This window comes from Aulonocara stuartgranti (genome assembly GCF_965226115.1).
Source record: "Aulonocara stuartgranti genome assembly, chromosome: 5".
NCBI classification, from domain to species: Eukaryota; Metazoa; Chordata; class Actinopteri; order Cichliformes; family Cichlidae; genus Aulonocara; species Aulonocara stuartgranti.
Window position 1 is genome coordinate 33,801,310 of NC_138943.1, and position 26,243 is coordinate 33,827,552.

Below are 26,243 nucleotides of genomic sequence, written 5' to 3' on the forward strand. Positions count from 1 at the left end.
ATGGTCACTGGCCCTTGGTTTCCTCTGTGAAACCACATTTAAAATCACTGGAAATGCAGCTGTTCAAGGCAAACGACCTTGTGGCACTGGACCCAAGTGTCAGGGAATTACAGAGAGTTATATCAGTTCATGCTCCTGCCAGCACGAATATCTGTGGATATTTCAGTGCTGACTCAGGACTCAACATCTGGCTAGCATAGCTAAATATCTGTCACTGATATCAGAGTTACAACTTTTCAACCAACACAGGAGAAGCATAGTTGCCTGCTCACGTTTTCCCTACTGTTGATGGCTTTGAGTTTTGTAGAACTGCCATAAAGACGAACAAATCTTTTGTTATGCTGTCGTAGACGCTATCCAATGCCAACAAACTGAATGCTACAGAAAGTTAATGTACATTTACTTCAGGTGTTTAGCAAAACTAGCTTCTGTAATGTGGCCTTGCAGAGATGCAGTTCAAAGCAAGGAGGCAGGAATCCAAGTATGTTGCACTGGCTCAGCGTTAGCGTAGTTAACCTGCCTGAAGCCTTTTGGAGGTGGAGAAGGCCTGGTTGGGGTTATTACAGGTCCTCTGTACTTCATAACAAACACAATATAACGAATGCTTTATTTCCTTTTTGAGCATGCTCCATTCTTTACTTCCTTAAAAAACAAACAAAGCAAGCTGCTCTAAGTTTTAGTTTTCTTCCTGTCTTTGTGTTGCAGTGAAATGTTTCCACTGATTTAAGGACTGACAGAGAAACCTGGCTGCCTCAGTTCAGAATATTTTTCAAGCTACCTGTGGGAATACACGCTAACAGTTTAGGCCGCAGGCAACCATGCTCCCAAGTGTCCCTCATAGATTGAATCTTGGTCACTGATGGATTTCTGTTATTAATAGAGCTGCTTCGTCACCAAGAGGTTAATATTGAAAGGTGATATTCACAGCGGAAGACTCTGGGATTTGCTCCAGTATGAATATAATTTATTGTTACTTGTCTTTTTCTCAATGAGGGGCCTTCATCCGGGTAAGACAGTATCAGAGGCCTGTTTCTTCTCCGCTGGCCTCGTGCTGATCTGCTTGTTTGCAGTGTGAGTTTTCCTTGCTGCTCCCCTTGAGCAGTTGGCAAGTAGGTTCAACTTGGGTAAGAGCTGCATTAGCTCAGGTTCATTAAGAAGCAGTTTTGTGTTGACAAGGCAGATGATAGATTCGCTTGGATTGAGTTCTCTGGAAGGCTGTGGAGTGCCGTGCACGGCTTCATCAGTTCATTGTGGATGAAAGTGATGGAAATGAGATGTGGGAAAACTAGCTCACACACCTCTGGATCTCATTCATAAATATGTTTCCCTCCTGCCCCCACATACACGTACCTCATTCATTACTGTATAAATGGAGAACTAATGCTAATCAACGCTAATCAAACACTTAAACGGAAGTGGTGGCTTTTCATAGCAGGCCATGACTGAAGAAGTTAGTCTCTGTGGAAACGAATGGGAAATCTCTAATCTCTATTTCTTCCTGTAAGACTATTCTTTTTCCTCTACTGCTTAGTCAGCAAGCAGAGAAAGGTCAAAGGTCAGGCTCAACCATTCAAGGAATCGGTGAGATTGCTGCTCTGTGATACAGCAGAGTAGAAAAAACATTAGAACACCACTGTTCATACTGTATATTCTTTATAAAGAAGTATTTTATAATAAAAATGCATCAAACAGACACGTGACAGCAGGGAATTTTAGCTTTTATTGGAACAGGAAGCTGTGAAAAAAAGTATACCCTTACTGCTTCCACAGGACATAAGAGGATAAGTAATCAAATGCACCTGATTAATACCCCACTGTGAGCACCTCTATAAAAGCAAATGTTTTGCTGTTATAGACACAATGTAGACACTTTATTAATGAACAAGCACCAAAGGGTTAAAGAACTCCCATTTAACAGGATGAGACCTTCTGCAGAACTAAGCTCAGGAAGGGTCATCCACCTGATGTAATGAGGGGAGAGGAAAGTGACAAGCACGGAGATACAACAATATTGATGGTTGCAGCTTTTACTGATCCACCTAGCTACAAGTGCTCGTGCTAAACATGCAACGTCCAACAAACTGGGAAACAGAAAAGAACCACTTGCAAAAAGAGACCTATGAACAGTAGTAAGACCTCAAATAGAGAGATTTAATTACAAAATAAGTTGAAACTCTTTTCAGTTCATCATCTTTTTAAAGTAGTGTGCAGAATTAGGATAAGCACACATCGAATGGCACCTAATGACAGTTGCAAAAAGTCTGATTGTCCTGAGGCAGCTTATTTCAGGCTTGGCAAATACCTAACTAATAACCTTAGAAAAACATTTCCAAACTCCTACATTAGCAGACATGTTGTTGTTTTAATTGCAGTAATTCTGTTGCTCTGTGTGTAAAGGTAAGAGTGCCCTTACCTTCATTGTTCAGTGCTCAAGACAACATGCAGACACTCCTAGCAGGTGTGTGTGTTATGTCTCTTATCACCTTCGCCCTGACATGATGCAGACAGTCCTGTGTGGGGGTGAAGCTGAAGGTAATTTTGGCTGTAAAAAGGCATAAATAATGTCCCCACACATGGCTGGTGAGTGGACCAGTGGAAAATGAGACCCTTTAAACTCTGCAAGCACATACGATTGCAAACGATTGCAGAAATGCTGAAAAGGTTGTTTCAGTGTGTGCTTCTGTTCTCAGGCCTTTCCAATTAGCGACTGCAGATAGAGCCGGCACAGCAGGCATTTGAGCTTTTGCAGTTTCAGCATGCTCCTTGTAGCTCAGAGCGTCGTCTTTTTTTCCACAGCAACGAGCCAAATCAGTAAAGGTCACCTCTGTGCACTTCCCTCTGCTTATTTCTGCTTTGAAACTAAGGTTAGAAACACATAGTAAGCACAGATGCAGAGAGTGTGATTGATGTGATGATTGCTTTGTTTAATAAGCCAATTTTCAGTAAAGTAATGGTGTATCTAAAAAGATATTATTCTGTCCATCCCTCCATTTTCTTCACCTTATCAAATTGAGGATCGCGAGGGTGCTGGAGCCTATCCCAGCTGCCATAGGGTGAGAGGTGGAGTAGGCCCTGGACAGGTCACCAGTCACCAGCAGGAATAACTTTATGAATGCATCTGTGTATGTATGCATTTATTTAATTTTGTAATTGAACTAAAAAAGGAAAACTTTCATATATTCTACATTCGTTATCTGTAAAATGTTACTTTATTTTCGATGTTTGTGGTGACCAGCTCGTGAAAATCAGAAATTCTGTCAATCCTCTCAAATTATTAGAATTATTTTGAGTCCCTTTTAGTAGGAAAAGTGCAACGGGGATGAACCCCGACTTGGGAGGATTGTCAATAAATGTTGCTTCAAGAACTTTAGCGAGTTTCATAAGGAGTTGACTGAGGCTTCAGATCCATCCCACACAGACATGTTTAGCAAAGGGGTCGCAGCTGTCAGGTTCCTCATATCGAACCACTTCAGAACCAGAGGCAACATCACAAGACCTTACCGGGGCTGAGGAGACAAAGAACTGCACTGTTGCTCGGTGGCCTTGTTTTCACATGAAAGTAAATGTTGTATTTTATTTTGAAATCAAGGCCCTAGAGTCAGTTTGATGCACAGAATCCAAGGTGTTTGTAGTCCAGTGTGAAGTGCAATCTGATGATTGTGGTATTATGTCCTCTGCTGGTGTTGGTGGTGGTCGGCCCACAGTGTCAAAATGGGTTTAATGTATTTGATTGGCCAGCAAACTCGCCTAGCATGACCCCATAGAGTCACAGATAAGCTTGAGGCTTCTATCAAAACAACCTGGCCGGTGTCCTGCAGGTTTTAGGTCTCACCCTGGGTCAACACACCTGAATCACATGATTAGTTTATTACCAGGCCTCTGGAGAACTTCAAGACATGTTGAGGAGGTCAGTTAACCTTTAAATCAGCTGTGTTGGATCAAGGGCACATCTAAACCCTGCAGGACACCAGCACTTGAGGCCTGGAGTCCCCCCACCTCTGCTATAGGGGGTCTCCACTTCTGATCTCAAGCACTGGGTACTGCTAATATAAACTAAACGCACAGCTGTCGTTTTGAAGCACTTGCTTGGTATTCAGCTTCTGTAATTAACTTACCACAGTGAACAGAGAAATCCTTTAGAATAACTGTTTTCCAGAAGCAGAGTTACAGCTATGCTGCAGTCTTAAAAATGTTACAACCAAATTTAACATTTTAATTAATGAAATAAAATCGGGCCTCCCTGAGCCTGGTTCTGTCAGATTTTCTTCCTGTTGAAAGGGAGTTTTTCCTCCCTGTTGTTCCCAGTGCCTGTTCATAGGGGGTCATCTGCTTGTTGGGGTTTTCTCTGTATTATTACTGTTGTAGGGTCTTTACCTTACAAAGGCAACTGTTGTTATAATTAGGTGCTCTATAAATAAAACTGAATCAAATTCAATTGAAATGAATTGAACTGAATATAAATATGAGTACCATGTTACAGATATCCAGAGTGTCAGTGGGCACTTGAATGCACCAACAGAAAATGTTGCTTGTGGTCTTCACATTTGTCCCCTGCATCAAATTGTACAACTGCTACAAAACAAGTTGAATAATTTATTTATATATCTACAAAAATATATGTCTAAATGAACAAAATGAAATAAAATAAAGAGTCAGCCAAAAAGACAAATACCTTCATGGGTCAGTGGAACTGTTTGCAACAACACTAAGTGCGTGTGATTTGTCGTCAGTAGAGAGAAACTTAGGGAGGTGCTGCAATAATTTATTGCCTCATTGCATATTACATTGTAGTTTCAGCACCAGATGGCTCTCAAGCCAAATACATAGCACTGTGTGTTTAGCAGTGCCACTAAACCCTTATCATTGTATTTGGTGCTAGTTTGCAGTTCATACCTCAGGCCAACAGAGGTCAACAAAGGTCACAGGTTGCTTGAGTTATCCAGGCAGTTTGTACAACACATGGTAATGTATATACTCGATTTAAGCCAGGTCTTCACCTCACAGCCGCAACTCCTTTTGAATTTTAACCATCTCCACTTATAGTATATTGCTAAATAATAGGTTTTGAGTGGTGGAGACAGGCACTTGTGAGGAAACACAAATGTTTTAAACTCATTAAAGTTAATGAATAGACCTTCAGTCTCATGGATGTGCTATTTAAATCTGTTACTGAAATACATTCTTGGACAAGGAAATACGTAAAACCCAGCACATTACCACATCAGCTGGCATTTGTGACTTTATAAGGGGAACTAAGCGTTGTATTATGAGTTGCTACGAGGACCACTGTGCCATGTGAAAATGTGTTTTTACCGAGTGAAAACAGTCTTTGTCCAAGTGCTGTTGCCTTTGGCAGGTAATGCATTTTGACTCACTGTTTTTCAAATCTGGGGCCCTCTATTACTATAGGCTGCACATTTACATACACATAACCATGACCAAAGGAGACTAATAATCACACAGTGTATACTCGCCTGCACGTCTGCAATGATAGCAGAAAGTTTATTCCCAGCAGAGTGACGAGAGACTGAGCTGAAGGTGGAACTCTGTGGGCTTTCCCAGTTTAGTCATGCCGAATTGCCTTGACATGTCTGCATGGTAGAGGAAAAGCACAACTCTGACAGTAAGTCTGACTTTGAAAACATACAGCCTCTTTTCTACACACGGATGAGTGAAACTCCAAAACAGCAAGAACAAAGATAAAAGAGTTAATTTCTTCTTTGTATGTTTTCCAGGAAGATCTTTGTAAATGCTAAGAGCAGCTATAATCAGTGTTGGTACAATGATGAGGTGTTAAATGACAATATGAAAACAAAGTAACAATGTTCCAGTGAACTGTCACGTCAATCTGCAGCTCCTTTCAGCAATACAGAGCTTTATACCGACGTTCGGTTCTTTTATTTATTAGTGTAGCAGCGTTGGGAATGTATTTCTGCTGAAACCTAATGTAAAATTTGGAAGTGCATCAGCTGTGATTTGGTAGCACTGCATAAAGGAGTCGACTCTTGCAAAAACATGAAGGTAAATCTGGAACCTTCATAAGAACTTTAGATGTCTGACAAGTAAATGTCAGTTGTTGGCTTACTCTTAGACGTCACATAGTCTTATTTTCCACTGCAGCAGCAATAAAAAAAGAAGAAGCTTAAAACCCCGCTCTTCACTACCTGATGTCTATGTTTCCATTTTAAATTTCCTCCTTTCTGTTAAGTAATGGGATTCACTTTTCCCTAATCGTTCAATCATGAACTCTTCGCAAAAGCTAGACTTCCAAACTTGTTGCCAAGTCACAAATCCTGTTACATGATTGGAATGACATTTAGAGAATAGTCTTATTATGCTAAATGTAAAATATTTAACAGTTGGGGAGCCGTAAAAGTTACAGCAAGTGGTTGCCAACTGTCCTGTGTTAGCCTGGTGACCTGCCCAGGTTGTACCCTGCTTCTCCTGCTATGACAGCTGGGATAGGCTCCAGCCTCCTGTAATGCTGAATGGATAAGCAGAAGTGAATGGATGAATGGGATACACTGAATGCTGAAACCTTACATTTATGTATACATTACAGATATTAACTGTACTTTGTACTGTACACATTTCTTCTAGTAAGTCACACTCTAAATACAGCACTTTACTGTCATTTTTGAATCCACGGCATCTTTCTGCATCTAACTACGAGGTCTAAACCATCTTTGGTAAGAGCCATAGTCCTAATTCTAACCCTGTGCAATCCTCTGGTTTAAGATAAGCATTGACATGTAAATCGAAATGAGGCAACAAGAGAGTTTAATTGATTTAACAGGGCTACATTTGAATAAATAAAAAGTTCAGCTAACATTAATCCAAACGTTAATAAAATGACTGCATTTAGCATTTATATGCATTTAGCTAAAATGTGTTGCAGTTTTGTTTGTCTATATAATAATATAGTGGAAATGTTAATATATATTTATGTGCATCAAATTAAAAAACAAATTTACTGAATTACAGTATTGTAAAATGCAAAGTTTTTATAGTATGATTATTGTACTGCAAAAATACATCTTCTCTTGCTGTAGAAGTGAAATACAGTTTTGATACTGCAGCTTGGAGTCACTGTAACTTACAGTAGTGGCCTGTTTATTTACAATGTGCAATGCTGAAATAACCACTTCTCTCTTCGGTGCCTTGAGGTAAAGAGCTTTAGCCCACACTTGAGGTTCTGCTGTGATATTTCAGATTTCGTGCCTTTTAGCTTTTTACAGCATTTTTTTCTTTGGGAACCAGACTGTCTGGTAATATTTAAAAACTCCACCCCCATATCTGGCCGCACTCTTCCCCTCCCTCTCACTCTGACCCTCTTCCTTTACAGTTCATCGTTCACTGTGGGACTCTACACCGGACCTGTTGCATCTGAAGGAGAGGATATTCAGGACACCAGTTTATGATTACGACTCCAAAGGCGTCCCGCGGAAGGAACAGCACGCATGATGCGTTTGCGGCGCTGCGGCTGTTCAATGAAAGAAGAGACGCGCAGCACAAGAGATGGGTACCGTTCCTGGACTTTCACCTACCCGGTCTTGGGGAAAATGTTGTGAGTGCGCCGTGCTGGCTCTACCTGTAGTGGTGCTTTGGTTTCAGCTTGGCGCCGCTTTTAACTTGGACACGGAGAACCGCGTCGTCTTCACTGGACCCCCGGGGAGTTACTTCGGCTATTCTGTGGAATTTTTCAAGAACTCATCCAGGTAAAGTGCCAGGAACGGCCACAGAGCTGGATTCTTTCTCCAGGTCAGCGAGGGGAAGTTTTCCGGCTCTCCTTACAGTTTGTAAAGTTTCTTTTTATTTCTAGTGTAAGATTAAAATCTTGTCCTTGTGGTTACTTTACGCAGTAACCCACTTCTCTTTTGGCGCCCCTATAACATCACCCTGAGACACAGAGCAGTATTTTCTGGTAGAGCCACCAATCCTGACATGAGAAACAGATTTTAGATTTTAAAAACGCATCTCTGTGTTTGGATCACAGCCTAAATGTGTGTTTACTTGTGTTATTGGCCATTGTCCCAGCTCTTTAAAGGTTTAAACAGCATGGGCTGGGGGGAAATGTATGAAATGAAGCTCACATGCATATACACATACATCTCTCTCCCCCTCCACCACACACACACACACACACACACACACTGGATATAGGCCCAACTCTGATTGGAAACAGACACACAAGTGTGTGTCTGTGTGTGATTGAGGGAGCAGGGGGTTAACCTACAGCAAAGTAAGAAAAATGCAAGTCTTATTCTGAATGAAGACTGAAGGGGCATTAAGGGTTTCCCGATGTTCTTTACTGACAGATGAGGAACTGCCAGGTGAGATGAAGTTAAAGATCAAACCTTCCCCTACAGACAGCCTTTAGCATCACCTATATCTCCTCTCTTCTGGGCACTAGTGGAAAAAGCACACACAGTGATTTTGAAGAATGTGTGAAGTTTATCAAGCAAAACCAGCCTTAGTTACAGTTCTGCATCAGATTTGTTTGAGAGGCCAGTGCCATGAAAAACTAAAACGTTTATAGTAGACTGCAATACTTCAGGGACTCAGTCAGTGAAAACATATTCAGTGTAGTGCTAGAAAAGAAAAACCTGGTTTTCCCAGTTTGAATCCACAGTAGCTGTAAATAGAAAAGAAAAAACTACTTTTCTTTAAACAACATAAGCCAAATAGAAAATGTTACAATCTGCTGTTATAGCGATGTCGTGTACACGTGTGTTTTAAATTGTCACACAACAAACTGTGATCAGGTTTGGCTAAACTGCTATGTTTTATAGCTGGTATGGAAATATCACATAAAAAAGCCTTGTTCTTTTTTTTGTATACTTTATTAATCCCCTGTAGGGAAATTACTCTCTGGCAGTGGGCAGCCACCAATCCAGCGCCTGGGGAGCAGTGTGTAGGGATGGTGCCTTGCTCAGGGCTACCTCAGGGTAGCTCTTTGGTGGATTTGAGCCCCTGACCTTCCAATCATGGGGCGAATGCTCTACCTATTGAGCTACGTCCTCCCCTCCTCCTTCATATATATTTTTAAGTGAGCAGCAGTAATTTATGGATTTGTTTAAAGTTTTTTTCTTTCAGAAAAGTATTTATTTTACATTAATGTACTACTGAGTCATGAACTGTACTGTTTGTGGAGGTCAGTGTAGCCAGATGTATAAATCACCAATACTTAGTCTTTTGTACAATGTTCTGTCAATGGCTCTAAACAAAACCGCGTCACAGTACAAACAGTACAAACAAACAAACAAACTTGGTCCTCTGTATAACACTTCCCTGCTCAGTTTATGGTCTCAGCCAATCATTTTGAAAATTTTGGTTATTCCAAATTTTAGAAAGGAAAATATTTCAGCAGATGCTCATTTGCTGACATATTGTGATTGACAAGCGAACGAACATGTGGTTTCCAAGCCAGGCCCGCCCCTTATGTGTCACATCTGATTTCTAAACAACAAAAATGATAAAACAAACAAACCGACTCATATCCAGCCTTCAAAATGGAACATCACAAACTGTGGGTGACGTCATAGTGATTATATCCATCTTTTATATTGTGCTGTCTCTGGTCAGTACATCAGATGAATGCTAGAGTCACACTAGAGAAAGAGACAGGGCAGGACCAAAATGAATGCAACTTTGTTCAATGAACCTGCGATCTTGTTGCCCTTGTGACCGTTCACAATCAGTTCTCAGATTGACTAGGGTGCATCAAGACAGCGATAAAGCTGTTCAGTCAGTGCTGCAACAGAGTCAGCAGTTAGTGTTATAGAGGGCGGATGGAGCGACCTTGATTATCTACAACTAACAGTAAATTGTACTGCATTACCCCCCTACACAGTCTTCCTAGTGCTGGTAGTTTACCAGTTACAACTGAACTGCTAACAAGCTGACAGAAACAAATACCCTCAAAGTTCTCAACCACATTTTTCTATTTTTCCCTGGAGACAAACAAATCCATGTTGGTTTGTCCAGTCAAAACGCCCTGTTTTAGCCAGCTGTTCACAGCTGCTGACAGCCTCTGGAAGATATGTTACATCACCTAAAAGCACTTTATGTTTGCAAGCCTCGATGATGACAGGGTTGTAGTTCAGTTTTGCTGCAGGTTTAATCTGCTTTATGTTACCACACCGGAGAGCAGCTGGTAGCTGGCAGCCATTGGAAGTCAAATGTAAAGCTACTTTTGCTGGAGTTCACTTACACCATTGTCATCCCTGGGGGCTCACAGACTAAAGTCAATGTTGGTTTAATGAATGTAGATATTTTCATTTAAGGAGGTCGGTTAAGATTACGTGAGTTTGCTGAACTAAGCTTGTGGCAGTCAGAGGGAATATTGTGGAGTGGTTCCTGAGATGTTGGTTTACACACATCTTTTTTTTCTGCCTATGCTGAACAATACCACATTTTGTCTTCCACCGAATTCAAGCGTACTGACAGCAGAGAAATGCAGCTGAATGTCTTCCTGTGAATCTAGTGCTTGTTGCGATGAGTAAACAACACAGGAAAGGGATGCAACTGCTGAATTTTCATTCTGCTGATGGGATAGTTTCTGCAGGCTGTCATGCATTCTGGCAGTTGCTTCGCTGTCTGTCTGTTGGGAGCCTTGGGAAGCTTTCTCTAGCTCATATCAGGTGCTGTGGTGAATAATTATACGTTAGGTTTTCTGTTAGGACAGTGCATGTATTCACTTAGTAATGAGAAGCATTTTGGGATGACAGTCTTGTGGCTTTTTGAGGAAATCAAAACTATGCAAAAATTAGAGAGGTTTGGAGCATTTCTTAATTAGGCTAGGAATATGCAGACGAGTGACTTGGTTTGGAGAACAAAGTCATCTAATGTTTACTACAGCTTTCGGAGCTGTAGACAAACAGTTAAATCCTTCTCATGTGCTGAAAGAATTCTGTCCTATCTGGAATGTGACAGAAGTACAAAACATGGTATATCACATATCAGGTCATTATTTATTTAACAGGAATTATGCAGCAGAAGGTTTGGCAGTTTGCTGTGCCGGAGCATTCAGGTGTTAACATGTTGCTAAGGAAAAAAGACATCAGCACTAATCTTAGAGATAAATGGGAAGGGTTATAAGGTATTTTCCAAACCATTTGTAGTTCGTTATTCTACAGTGCGGAAGATTATTCACAAAGTTGAGCTCACTCACTACAGGCGTCAGTTAGCATGTTAAATGTCAAAGTTAATGACAGTAACATTAGAAAAAGAATGAACAAGTATGGGTTGTTGGGCAGGGTTGCCAGGAGAAAGCCCCCTTTCCCCCAAAAAGAACATGGCAACCACAAGGCTTCTTTAACAGTGTTCTTCTAACATTCTCTATATAAAGCGCCTTGAGGCGACCTTTGTTGTGATTTGGCGCTATATAAATAAAATTGAATTGAGTGGAGTGTATATTTGGAGAAAACCAAACACAGCATATCAGCACAAACATGCACACCATGCCAACTACAAGCACGGTGGTGGAGGCGTGATGATCTTGGCTTGTTTTGCAGCTACAGCAGCTGGACTCAACCATGAACCGCTCAGTATACCAAAGCATTCACGAGTGAAATATGAGGCCGTCGGTCTAACAGCTAAAGCTTGACCCAATTTTGATCGTGCAATGTAACAATGCTCCTAAACAAAGCAGCAAGTGTTTAACTTAATGGTTGAAAAAGCAAATCAGTATTTTTTGCAGTGACCCTGAAATGGTGTGATGCAAACTTCAGTGAACTGAAACTGTGTTGTAAAGAAGAGCAGGTCCACAATATGAGACCAATGAAATCATACAGCAAACAATTATTTATTACTTCAAGTTATTGCTGCCAAAAGTGGGTCTCCAAGCTACTGAAACATGGGGTGTCCTTAGTTTTTTACATACAGCTATTTTGCAAATACTGACACAGTGTAATATGGCATGTGTCAGGTAATATTTGCCTAATGTTATGACACTGATAATTTCTGATTATGTCTTGATATATAAAATCTTAGAACAGACACAGCATGTACTTTCTTTTTGCCATGACTGTAAAGTTTTCGACACCAGGAGGATCTAGAGAACAATAAAGCTGCCTAACACCTAAGATGCTTTATGTGCGATTGCCTTTAAGGTGTCACTGACTATATGGCTATTCATGGACTGAAGGATGTATAAAAAATTATATATTACATACTAATTATATGTGTTCATCTTAGTGAGATACTGTAGTGGACTGTTTTGCTTTTGTCTTGCTTGTTAAAACACACAACTAAACGTTATTATAAAGCCGGTTTACAATTTGTTTGGATAGTTTCCCTGTTCATAAATACTGCATAATAAATTGATTCTTTTTCATTTCTAATGGTCCTTCCAGTATTACAGTACGCAGTGCTTCAGAGGTCATGAGGGAATTTCTAACACTGTATTGGTTTGTTACTTAACACTGATTAGCAGATATCTATATCAGCAGCTGAAAACTGGCTCCAGAAAAACGTACGTGTTGGTGAACAAAATGCTGTATTGAGGCTTTTTAAGGAAAACTAATAACCAATGTAATGTGGCTACATCTAGGCTACAGTCTGCAGTGTTGAAATGAAATTTCTTACAGACGTTTAGAATACCAAGATTTATAACTTCCTGTAGTCTATTACCGCCACCAAAATATTCTTTTTTTCCACTACTTTGGTGCAGTTTTGGAGATTCGGTTATTACACTTGCCTTTTGCTCTGATTACTCATAGAGGTTCAGTAATGATCTCATGGTCACAAGTGTAAAGACACTAAGGGAGCAGTATTTCAGGGAATTCTGGGCCACACGCAGACGTGTGAGTTCAGTGAGTATATTTACATGTTAACCAAATACAGCAGATTTTTGGTATGGGGGTCCAGTTCATGTAAACACCATATCCTGTTTATTATAAGAACCCTGATAAAATCTTAAAAAATCTGAACAGTGACAGCACTGTGATGCACGTCAGCAGTTCCCAACCATGCTAATCAGGTTGTGTCTACAGACAGTACTGATCCCTATCACGGGATCAATAGGCCTGTAGGTCATGAGCAGTTCTACCAGTTCTTTGTTTGGATCATTTTACAGACCCGATGTGGTGAAACTACACAAATAAATATAATTTTGTGTATAAATATGCCACCATTAGGACACAACCTATTTTGGAATAATGTGACTGTGAGTAAATTCAATGGAGGTCATAAATCTTTCACTAAAAATTATACGTTGTACTGCTCCTGAGCTTCTTTCCTGTTCGCAGCTGTTCCTGTTGAACATGAGTTCAAGGAAAGGAATCCTGTAATTTCGGGGCTCAATAGTGTCATTCTACTGATAAACATCCTATTGTTCAGGATTTGTAGCTCTAGTGTTTTTAGTCACCTCAGAGTGAATAAAAGTTATATACTGATTTGAAAAAGTGAGCCACTGAAAGCCTGTACTCTGCACTCCTTAGTGGCTGTGGAGTGAATGGTTTATAAGGAAAGCTCATCCAGCCGTGTAAATATTCCTAAGACATTTTGGGGGATGGGGAGAGTACAGAGTCTGTCTTATATCTGCTAATGTCATCAGTCACCACTGTCTTAAGCTGTGCCATTGGCTCTGGGTTTTTTTTTTTTTAGCAAGGCTGCATGAATAACAGGTGTAGGTATATATTTGCATGATATTTATCTATATCCATGCAAGCAAATGTTTAGAACAGCTTTTGATAGGTCACATTAATGTGTGTTATTGCTTTGTTGATTTCCAGAGTATATCATGAAAATATGCACAACCATCTCAGGATACTTCTTGTCTACTCTCCCATTTTTTCCACCAAAGTTTGTTTAATTTTCTAGCTACAAAGCAAAAGTACGTTCAGCACGAAAGTAATAACTGAGAGATAGAAATCTATATCTCTTTAACCTAAAGGAGCTGCCACATGGTTGTGCGCTAAGTGAAAACACTGAGTTACTGTATTTGCATAAATAGCTTCTCGTCATTGTAAGACAAAAAAGCAAATGACCACGTCTTTGTCTTTCTAAACAAATCAAAGGCTAAAACCATACCTAAACAAGGCTTTGAGAAAGATGATTGCCATTCATTAAAGTGAAAAAGAGCTACAATACTCTGGGACCAACGTGTTGTCATCGCAACACTTTGAGTCTATAATTTCCAAACAGGTCACAGTCACCTACGTAGGACAAAATATAAGAACAGAAATTTAACTATAACCAGGATAGGTCCAAGGTCCAATTTATATTTGGAGAAAAAGGCTCTGTTCTGGGATTTTTTTCTACCTTTCATGTGAGAACATGAAGCTGGAGGTGGGCAGAGCAAAACAAGACTGTAGCCCAGAATAGACAAAGCTGGACTGGGACTTATGCAGCACTCTGAGCTTTTAGCAGACAACATACATGACATTAAGTCAGACACAGGATGAAAGGAAGAGTTGGGTTAAAGTGGGTTGCAAAGCAGATTGCAGGTGCAGAAAAAACTGCCTTTTAAGTTTGCCAATAGAAACCACAGAGGGGTATAAAGTGAACCTTCAGTGATGGGGACTAATGTGTAGAAGGCGAAACTACTAATTTTGGAGGCAAACTGGACTTATTTGGGAAAAAAATTTACATTTTTTTATGTATATCAGTTAATTTCACCCCTGGTTGCAAAGACTTGGGAGAAAAAAATTGCATATCTTTATTTCCTCGGCCTGGAGTTAAAGTTAGGATTCAGATTGGGGTCAGAGCATTAAAATGGAGGGCAGGATAAATGACTATAAGTCTTGGTGTTGTCTGTAGATTTATGTTTAGCAGTGCCAGACAACGTCCTGTAACTGTATCTAACATCTGGTGTAAAAGTAACTGGTAATGGCAGGGATCGGTGGGAATGCTGAGGTAATAGCTACAAATTGCTCTTTAAATGTTCTTAACATACCTCTATGAAACAGTTGTGCTGAACTTTACAAACTTCTATAAACAAAACAATGTGATCTAACTTCTCAAATCTTTATGGCTGTGTTTTCATAGCCGGCAGTACAGACTGTCAGAGTCTGGTTTCCTCTTTGTCATCATTTGAGTTCTGATTAAAGGAATTGTGCAGCATTTGGGGAAATGGACATATTTGATTTCTTGCTCAAGTGAAAGGATAATTTCTGTGTTCATGTCTAGAAGCTACAGCCAGGAAGGGTTCATGACTTTCTTACTGTCTTGAGATCACCAAAAAATGTATGTAGATATAGTTTTGGAATTACGCTTCTGTACAGAAATTGGTCATATTTTCTTTTCTGCTGCTCTAGCATCAACATTTTGATCGGTGCCCCGAAAGCCAACACCAGCCAGCCCAACGTCACTGAAGGAGGAGCTGTGTACATGTGCCCGTGGAGCCAAAATAACTGCACCATTATCAGCTTTGACAAGCAAGGTAGGGTGTCTCGTTAAATCTAAATTAACGGTTGTCTTCTTTGCACCGGCACAGATAAAAATCATGCTCAATATTTAAAATCCAAGGGAGACGATTCTCCCTACATCATAATCACAGCAGTGGCTCGTAGGTCATATTGTTCCACAGTATTAAAATGTCACTTTCCCCAAAGGTACCGTGAAATAGTTGAAACAGAATGTGTAGTAAACGCACAGCTGTCTTTACCTCGCCATTAAAGTGGCTGAGAGAAGCTATGGGTAGCTTCCCCCAGTTAAGCGCCGCTGTGCTTGACCTTGAGGTCAGGAGTGCGGCTCCCTGCCATCTTCCATCGCCCGATCTAGGGGCCATGTGTTTTGATTGAAACTAGCCTTTGATGTCTTTCCTGAGTTTTAATGGTGACTGAGTCTTTCCTCAACCCCACCCCTCTCTAAGGTTTCCATTTTGGGCAATGAGCTGCGTTTGCAGTGTTTTCACAGAGCTTTGATTTTTCTCCTCGACTCGGGGCCCAGTGTTGTGAGTGCTCTTTAATTAGCGCAGAGTCATTACGGGGACAAGGACCCCAGAGGACCCGGCCTTCCCCCGGCCCTGCCAGGAAAACAATCACCTCCATCAGAAATGCAGGAAACGATAAGGACCACCGTTTGAGGATCAGAGGGTGTAACTTATCACGACCGACTGCGTGCTGATATCAAATTGTGGTTTGCACAGACCGAGAAATGTGGCTGTGCAAACTCTGCGCACATAAATATACACTCGCAAGATGTTTACAAACACAAATGGTCTCGGAAACTTGATATAGTGTATTAGAAAACACTTAAAACCACGCTTACAGTCGCACACCACATACATTTACATTCAGTAGTCTCGCTTTTCCCATTTCAGGCCTCAGGATTAATGGTGTGTTGGAGGACGTAGGCCAGACTCCATTAACCAAACAGGCACACTGAACTGCAGCCAGGAGAGTTTAATGTCACCACTCTAGTAGAGACAGCAGGAACATATATCAAGAAAATCACCACGGTTAAGGTTACAGTTAAAGCCACATTATAAGTATAATTTACATTATTTGAGTGCTTAAACAGGGACTGAAGACAAGTGTTCTCATTCAGGCATGCAGAAGGCATTAGGGTTTGTTAAGCAATCAGGGATCCTGAATGTTCCTTTTTATGCGTGTGAGACAAAAAGCATGCGTGTGCAAGAAATTGTCCGATAGCAAATCTCTACAACTTTTATTTGCCACTTAGTGAAGTGGTTCTTGTTTTAACTGTGCTCCAAAGGACATAAAGGCAACTTGGCTCAGCTGAGTCAAGTTTTGTGGACCAGGAAAAGCAGTTGAACTTGGAAAACTGTCTTAGTTTCCCAAATTAATTATTTTAACAGAATGTCCCTGAAAAAGCAAAAATCTGGAGGTGTAATGTTGCTGAAGTTGCAAGATTAAAACTCTTTGGCACATTCTCCTTACACTCCACCAAACCTTTCCTCATCGGTGCCTTAGTATTGCCAGGGCCTCTTCTTAAAACACATCTTGACAATCAAATACGACCGTTTGGGTTACAGTAACAACAAGGTCCAAGTCCTTTTGAGCTGTTTGATGTCTGCCATAGCATGGAGGATGGATTAAGACTGCAGACCCCGGGAAGAAGGCCATAAAATATCCATGTAAAAAGCCAAGAACATGTGGGGAACTCTCTCAAATGAAGCCCAGACAGCACAAAAGTCAAACACAACACGGTGATCAGAGTTAAAATAGCAACTCCTGACATCACTGAAGTTTCCTTCTAGTCCTGCTTTCTGAGAACCAAACTGTGTGGTGACTATAAATCTTTTGGGTTTTCTTCTGTGTTTTCACAGGTGACCGGTATTTTTATATAAATGAAGTGAACACTCAGGTTGAGTTCAAGTCTCATCAGTGGTTCGGAGCTACTGTGCGTGCCCATGGTAGCAGCGTCCTGGTAAGAATAGCTCATTGGCTAGATTGCTGAAGTGACCTGTGGCATATTTGTTTAATTGAAAAGCTGTTAACATATAGTGCAGACTTTGTTGTCAGTAATTCTTTAATATGGGGTTTCGGAAACACATTCTCACACCCAACAGTAAAGCTTGGTCAGCACACTTTATCATTGCATTTTAACACAACAGCTAACTCAATAGCTTAAGAGACCAGGAGCAAAACCTCAGGACAAGCCAAGTGACTCTTTTTTTCTACTTCTTCACAATCGTCTTGATTTGTTTGGCGATTTGGTTTGGCTAAGTGACTAGTCAGCTTATGCTATACTATGACTTGGCCATTGAAGTTTCTTACTGTAGGCAGCAAGTCCAGAGTCTTAACAGATTTTTGTCTCGTTACACACTCGATGCACTAGTAGCTTAACAACTGTAAGGAAGTTTAAGAGTAAAGTTTACATTTTTTTATTGAGTCTTCTTTCTCTGGTCTCCAGGCTTGTGCTCCCAGATACTACTGGAGGACTGAACACGACATACCCTTCTCCGATGTTACAGGAACCTGCTACCTCGCTGTAGACAACCTCAAAAGATTTGTGGAGTTTGCACCATGCCGAACAGGTAAGCTAGAGCAGCAACAGCTACCTTTCAGGGGATTCCACATCTTAATCCACCAGGTGACCAGCAGCTCACCCACAATTAGGGTTAGCGTTGGATTTGTACTAAAATGTTGGTTAAACCTTTCAAATGAAGTCTTACACACTCACTTTAGCATTGTACCTTATGATATAAGTCATCACAGGTGCTAACCATAACCGTAACCCCACTCCAACTCTATGTTTGTGTTTGATGCATGTCAGAGTGATTATTTCTGAAAAGCTTCAGGATAACAATTTGGTAACAAAGCTATATATTTGGATTACACAGGGTTTGGGTTCTCTTATGACAACTTAAACCTTAGAGAGTTAATCTAATTGACACCCTACCCCTAACTACAGATGTCAAAGGTTGCAACTCCATTATTGGCAGAGATGTTATGAACAACGTGAAGTTGTTGTTCAATAAATGTATTGATATTTAATATGTTTTGTTGCTGCTCACTGCAGAAAGACATGGACCTGCTGGACAGGGCTATTGTCAGGGGGGATTCAGTGCTGACTTCACCAAGGTAAGAGAAATGTTTGCTAGTTTTATGCAGGAACATGGTCAGTGTTTCTCTCTTTTTGCTGATCAAAGCAGTGGCGATTACACTGTGTGCACCAAACATGCACAGTTTATTTGAAACTGGTGACACACAGATTCCTCAGCTCAGTTGTGTGTGTGTTTTTTTCAGGATGGGAGGGTTGTGCTTGGAGGACCAGGCAGCTTTTACTGGCAAGGTGAGCTGAGAGGAATGTGATGCCGTATGGCTGTTTTAGAACACATCCTCCAGTGTTGTTTTCTTCTTCATGGAGAATGGATAAATAATTGGGAACCAAAGTTCAAGATACACATGCCTCACGAGTCACGACCCTTTGTTACTGGTCTGTTCTGAAGGTCAGCTGATCTCTGCCACTACAGAGGAGATTGTTAAGGCCTACTATCCTGCCTACTTTCTGCTGTCGGTCGCCGGGCAGATTCAAACCCGACAGGTGCAGGGAAGCTATGATGACAGTTACCTGGGTAAGGAAGCACCTTTACCATTCCCAGCATAAACCCGTCCTATGGGCAGCTTTTGTTTTATGTCTGTTTTCTTAAGTCTTTGTTATCTATATATAATTATATCTATTCTTCGAGTAACAGAAGAATGATCAACAATGCCCACAAAACACTGAAAATTTACAATGAAGTTTGACAAAATAAAAAAAACATTTTCAGCTTTACTGGAATGAATTGTCGTCAGTTAAGTTGAATGCCTGTGATGTTTAAGACCTGCCGTGCGTTGAACGTGATGTGAAACAAACACATGCAAACGGAAGATCACACTCTGGGGGGCCAAATCAACATGATATATACAAAAATCCAAACAACTGGGATTTAAAATCAATTTTTCAAAAGACATATCAATTTTTGAGGGCCCTTATGTTGCATGTATGCTTACGTCTTGTCAATGCATCACAAACTATTTGCAGTTTTTTTCCCAAGAATACATTTATTTTTATTGTTTATTTGCTGTCATTCTGTGTTTAATACCTCACAGTATTCATAGCATTGCCTAAGTACAGGTGTAGTGTGGTATAAGTAGTGTATAATTGGCCAGCAGATAGCCCTGTGGTTCTGCTTGCATGGAACAAATAGTATGAAAGTAAGAAGGATTATTTTCTTTGTTTCCTGACTGCCAGGGCTTGTGAAAAAATGTATTTTAAAAAAATGACTTAGTCTGATGGTTAGAGTTAGGGTTACAGCTGAGGTCACCACCGACTTAGACCTCAAAGATTAATAAAAAGGGTTACATTATTTTTTCGGATTAATGCTTATAGAAAAATGGAAATAAGGTTTTGATGAGCGACAGTCAGAATGATGATTTTTTTTGTCCCATGGTTACCAAGACTTACAAGAACAATTCAAAACACAAAAACAACATATTCTGATGGGGCAGCGTTAGCGTTGGTGTCATGATGATTTCCACCTCACAGGGTTAAGGCATGTAGGCAAAAATATACTTTTATTGTATCCACCACTTCAAGCTGTTTCTGTCCTCTCTCCTGCAGGTTACTCTGTGGCTAGTGGCGAGTTCAGCGGGGATGGTGAGGAAGGTGAGGGTCATATTTACAGTACTGAGAACCAAAATGCATGGCTGAGTGTGGGGATTGCTGCTTTGTTTCGATAAACGTGTTTGTGTAGTAACAGAAAGGTGTTATTAGCCTTTCAGGAAGCCAAAACATTCAGACCCCCCCTCCCAAAATAAATCTGATAATTATGTTGTTACTTTTCTTTTCACAGATTTTGTCACAGGAGTTCCAAAAGGACTCATGCTGTATGGTTTAGTAAGGAGTTCCTATGTTCTTCTTGATTTTTGCAGTACAAATAGGAAACGTGAGGCAACATGAAGGTTCTCAGCGCACAGGTTTTAATAGCTAACTCTCTGCTGTTCTGATATAGGTGTCCATATTAAATGGAAGTGATCTGAAATCTCTGCTAAACCTGACAGGGGAGCAGGTACGTACAAGTGTGACTGGATGTTTTTTTTTGCCTGACTGCTGTTTTCATGTATGGTCCTATATTTAAAGTGGCATGTGCAATGGAGGGTTGGAGATGAAGGAATTTGCCCTGTGGAGAAGAGGCCTACGCCAGGGTCAGAGCTGCAGGTCACAGTACGCACAGCTCGTGGTTTCTAAAAGCTGTTAATCAAACCCAGAGTTAGCAGACACCAAGACAGTGGTCAGCATATTGATTCAGGATGTGCATTTTTAAAGTCAGTCAGAGCTGAAGAGCACCAGTGCTGAACAGAATTCCTTTAAATAAAGCCCACAGATTAACAGTGTTGGTCAAGTTACTTGAAAAAAGTAATCAGTAACTAATTACTGATTACTTCCCCAAAAAGTAATTCCATTACTTTACTGATTACTTATTTTCAAAAGTAATTAATTACTTAGTTACTTAGTTACTTTTTAAAAACACGATTTACAACCTGAAGAGGTGATAAAGCGATAGATCTTTCAGCCCAATTCTACTTTTTCTGCATAATTCATCATACAAAATGTAATCAAATGGAAAAGTCTCTTTTTAAAACTTGTTTTATCAGTTTTAATCTTTTAACTTTATGCATCAAGCAAAAATGTAATTATCTGCAACATTCTCTGACTTGAATAAATTAGTTTAACATTTAAACCTATTTTCTGCACATTCCAGCACATAAAATAAAATATTTTTTGTGTTTACACTCACTCTTTCAAATAGATGCAAGTAAAACACAGCAGGAAATAAATAAAGTCAAAGACTCAGCGGTCCTGTTGCTCTATTTTCACCTGTAAAGCAGGACTGCGGTAGGCGGAGGTTTACCCTGGTGCAGGTGTGCCGCGGTCAGTTGATGAATCCGCGAGTTTCTCTGTGAGTTTCCCATTACGTCGTTGTGCACTCGGTGCTTGCTTGGAAGTTTAGGGGGGTTTTTTTCACTGTAAAAAGTTTTCTTCCTACGCACAACGGACACTAATGTTTTTGTCACTTTTTATGGAATCAAACTCAAAGTAAGGTCAGTACTTCCACGCTTTAAACGCTGCACGCTCATACTCTCTCCTGCACTCGATATATGATCCATTGTTGACCTGCACACAGCTGTTGTCACTAACGGCGCACTCGCTTACCACTGTCATGAGACATTCTCGCAAAAAAAATCACGGTTTTAGTAACGCAGTAACGCAGCGTTCCTACGGGAAAGTAACGGTAATCTAATTACCGTTTTTGCAATAGTAATCCCTTATTTTACTCGTTACTTGAAAAAGTAATCAGATTACAGTAACGCGTTACTGCCCATCTCTGCAGATTAATCACGTTGGTATATTTAGCTCAGCTACTCATTGAGCTTTATTTTTGACATGTTAACTTTCAACGCTGTGCAGCTGAAGGTGTGAAATGTCATCTGTTAACCACCTACTTAATTTCCTGTGAAAATGTAAGTGCTAGATTACAACGTTACCCTTTACTATCATTAAAATACTATTTATCAATTCTCTAGTGGTGAAAAAGCTGAAGGGTGGTGATGAGTCATTTGTAGAGGGCATTCAGAAGCCCCTTCCTTTGACCTCGAATGTAAATATGAGTACATGTTTCATTTACATCCAGAATAAATTTTCCTTCTGTGTTTATTGTATTTGCTTAAAAATGTAGGTTAAAACCAGTAAATGAAAAGGACAATTTTTGTCACACATTTTGGTTTTATTAATTTAGCTAAATTTGAATCTTGTCCCTGAACTCTGACACTGAATTGACTTTAGGGTTGGGTCACAGACAAACTGTAGAAGGGGAACAGAAACGAAAAACTCTTTCCCTGTACAAACTGTCGTGTGACACAAAGGTAACGGTATTGCTTGAGTTGTGACATACCAGTTACGTCATTAGGCTTTGCTGATGCGAGAGCATGTGACACCTGGACTCATGGTAAAGCATATGGCTAATCGTGCGTTTATGTTTGTGCGGCGCAGCCTGGGAGGTCATCAGTAAGTGCTCAGAGGTGTCCATCTGAGGGTGGAGGGCGCCGGATAAACTGTCAGGTCATAGTGAGAGTGATCTGGTGTAAACTCCCGGCTAATGAGGCTCCTCTCTCTGTTGCTGGTCTCTCTATGGGTGCTCAGACTGTGATGTAGAGATCAGCTGTGAAAACACACCAGAAAGCCTTTCTCCAAGAGGTCGTGTTGCTTTGCTGTTGAAAACGACAGTGTCGGTCGCTTGGACGCAAAGTTGCAGAGCGGTACAGCGTCACATGTACAAATGCAAAGTGGGTGTAGGTTAAATTGTAGGCTCTACATACGTAGATTCAATGAAGAAGTTTAAATTAAACTTCAGAGTTAGCAGTTTGACTGCGTTGCTCATTAACCTTTGGTCACTAACCTTGTCTGCTTTTGGTGTTCCACTTTGTTCATCAGCCACAGCTTCTTTGGTGAAGGGCAATTATAAACTACCATTAGCATTCAGGTTAGGGCAGCTTTAATGAATGGGTAAAAAAAAAAGGCTCTTAATTAAAGACAGACAATGCTACATTTACATCACCATCATTTGTTTGTGGACTTCATATTTAAAAGCTTTTGCTTCAGCTTTATGGCAAACCCTACCAAGCTGGTTAGCAAGCTGTGCCCATAAACTGTAGGGTTGCAATGTCTCAATGCATGCATCCAGGTAGGCAAATCCCAAAAGGTTGATTCTGTTCATCTGGATGTAGCTACATCCAGATGAACAGAATCAAACTTTTTGGATGTAGGGTTGCAATGCACACAGACACTGGTGTGTCGAATTTTTCTCACCAAGACTGGAGATCAAACATTTTGGACTGTTTCACAGTTTGTTTGTTTTTTAGCTGATTTCAATTTAAAAAATACTGCAAAAGGCACGAGCAGCACAAATGTGTGAATATTTTAACATGTTTGGCACTGCTGTATTGGTTTGATTTTTGCCACTTTGTTACAGAACTTTGTGGCCTGGTCCTCATCTCTACAAACCTGACGCAGTTTGTAGAGCTATTAAAGGAACCCCAGACGTTGTGGCTGATGACTGAAAAGCCATCAGTGGTTGACTTTTCCTAGCTTGCTGTTCTCACCACAGCTCACCAGACCTCAGAAGAACATTACCAGAGCACTTGATTTTGTTTTCTTGGACTTTAAGTGTAGGGCAAAACAGTAATGCCAGAGTTTTACATTGCTGCATTAGAACTTTATCCTGAGCCTCAGTGATTTATGTTAAGAGCTGCTTTGCATGTGCACAACGGGAAAGCAATCCTAGTATTCAGTGTTGTTTTTCACAAAGGTTTCAAGTGTTGGAAACCCTTCAGTGACGCTATACTACAAATCACTTTGAAATCAGAGTCAAACGAGGATGTAACGTGACCCTTATTTATCATACATGCTCATACATGGCATGAAATTAAACCGGAAAGCCCAAGTCCCACAAGCATTTTCTTTGGGTGTGCTTTAAAGGAGTTGTAGTTATCAATCCTCAGACCCCCTACCTCAACTCGAACTTACAGGAGCGTCAACACTGAACCCCATGAAAAGAGAGAAGAGGAGACCCCAGGGGATTGTGGGATTGAGAGAGAAAAAGAAAGCTTCTGGGGGTGGTGGTGGAAAGATAAAAAGGAAACGTAGAGAGAGAAAATGAAAGAAAAGAAAGGGATCTGTGCGCTGTGGTATGATTACAGGCTAACTGGGTCTTGTTTGTAATGCATTCCAGATGGGGTCCTACTTTGGCTACGCAGTGGCAACCACTGACATCAACAGCGACGGGTAAGCGACTGTCATGGTGGCACAAAATATCAGCAGTGAGTGATGAAATGGGAGAGATACAATCAGCTAAAACAAGAAACTAAAAACAATTGAAACAGAGGTCAACAGTGTGACTTTTGGACATTTCCCACAGTGGTTCAATTACTCATGCTTTCTAATGTGTCATTAAAATTTCCCCCCGAGAGTATTCTTGTTCTGTGCAATGAGTTTTTTTGCCATTCTCACTTCCTCACTCCCTTCTTCTTTTAGAATTTCAACATTTACTAGTAGAAGAGTCACAATGTAGCAAGTTAAACCCTGAGAACGTTCTAAAGCTCACACCCTTCTTTGTTCCGCTCTACACTTTCAGTCATGATGTCACATACAGTGTTAACCTCACTCAAAGGACTCAACACACTGTACAGTATCTGTGTAGAATAAGAGGCTTTTCCAGAATGTTAATGTTACTGGAAGTCACAGTGAAAGGGCAGTTAGGCCATATTTAGCAACTGTAGTGTGACATAGTGCTAAATGAAACTGAATACAACAGGCATTTAAATCAAATCTATGGTTGGACTGTGAGAGAAGTAGTCGTGGCTTAGCGAGAAAGCTCAAATGTAAATGTAGTGGCAGACTTTATTATTTCCAGATGAAATCCACACACGCAAAAATCAGCTATCTGTGCTAGCTAACAGTCAGTGCAGTTTTATATGAGTTGCCCTTTTAGCTAGTCACCGCAAATCACATTTGATTACGTTAATCTCAAGCTGAGTCACAATGCTGCAAACTCCTAAATTTACATAAGAGGGAAAAAGAGGATTACATTTTGAAATGAAAAAATGCATTTTTTCATTTCATTGTGTGTTAAAAGCAAATACTAAAAGGGGAGCACCTAAAATCATTCTCTGATTATGTGGCTTTGACTCAAATTAGACTCTTTGTATCTTATTGTCTGTGTTAATGTCCTAATTTTCTCATCCTGTCCTCATTGAACCCTGTGAAGCCAAGTGTGCTTTTCCTCTGAAAACCCCCCAAATTCCACAACACCTTTTAAACAACTGCAATTACAAAAAATATCGGATGTCGCAAATATGATGCAAATTAAAACTCATACATTACAACAAGTTTCTTTCTTTAAATTTAAAAAAACAATGGATTTTCTGGTAATTAATTTATGTACAAGGGTAACTATTGTTACTCTTTTCTAAACTGAGTGGTTTCTGTCAGACCTGCTTCCAGAACAAAATTATTGGGGTGCATCAGACGTTAATCAGGGTGATCTCTGCCTATACAGTTTACTGGTCATCAAAACAACTCTTTATTGATATACAGGGTGGAGAAGAGGGTTGCATTGACAATCCAACACAATGGGCAGCACATTGAACACATTTTATAAGTGGTCAGAAACTTGTAAATAACTCATGAAAGAATAAAGTTATGTTGAAACCAAGCACACCATTGTTTTTCTTGTGACATTACCAATAAGTTTGATGTGTCACATGGCCCTCTTCCTATTGAAAAAACAAAAGTTGTATCCAAGATGGCCGACTTCTAAATGGCCACCATGGTCACCACCCATCTTGAGGAGTTTGCCCCCTCACATATACTAATGTGCCACAAACAGGACTTTAATATCACCAACCATTCCCATTTTATTACAGTGTATCCATATAAATGGCCCACCCTGTATATTGAGGTGTCATTGAGGGTACAGGGTCTTCCTGTTGTCTTCATGGGGAAAGAATAAAGCTTCTTAATTTGCTTTTTGCCCATAACTCCAGTCTGGATGACCTGGTGGTGGGAGCGCCGCTGTTCATGCATCGGGGGTCTAACGGGCGTCTGGAGGAGTTGGGAAAAGTGTATGTGTATCTACAGAGGGGTCCTCTGGAGCTGGAACCAAGTCAGTCTCACCTCCTGGGTCTTCAGGCCTTCAGCCGGTTTGGCACCTCTCTGGCCCCGTTGGGTGACCTCAACCAAGATGGTTTCAATGGTAAATTTGCATCATAGAGAATGTGCTGAACATAGAC

General features: G+C 40.5%; 1 protein-coding gene across 1 annotated transcript in view; it reads left to right on the forward strand.

Annotated features, from left to right (window-relative positions):
• Window positions 1–7,304: 7,304 nt before the first annotated feature.
• LOC309706751 (integrin alpha-5-like) overlaps window positions 7,305–26,243 on the forward strand; it is a 52,049-nt gene continuing 33,110 nt past the window's right edge. The window contains exons 1-12 of the mRNA XM_082533555.1: window positions 7,305–7,718; window positions 15,261–15,385; window positions 17,237–17,337; window positions 17,824–17,947; window positions 18,433–18,494; window positions 18,660–18,705; window positions 18,863–18,988; window positions 20,017–20,061; window positions 20,249–20,292; window positions 20,408–20,464; window positions 24,185–24,237; window positions 25,998–26,206. Of these exons, the coding sequence (XP_082389681.1) occupies window positions 7,519–7,718; window positions 15,261–15,385; window positions 17,237–17,337; window positions 17,824–17,947; window positions 18,433–18,494; window positions 18,660–18,705; window positions 18,863–18,988; window positions 20,017–20,061; window positions 20,249–20,292; window positions 20,408–20,464; window positions 24,185–24,237; window positions 25,998–26,206 (1,192 nt within the window). The 5' untranslated portion in view covers window positions 7,305–7,518. The remainder of the gene's footprint in view (window positions 7,719–15,260; window positions 15,386–17,236; window positions 17,338–17,823; window positions 17,948–18,432; window positions 18,495–18,659; window positions 18,706–18,862; window positions 18,989–20,016; window positions 20,062–20,248; window positions 20,293–20,407; window positions 20,465–24,184; window positions 24,238–25,997; window positions 26,207–26,243) is intronic.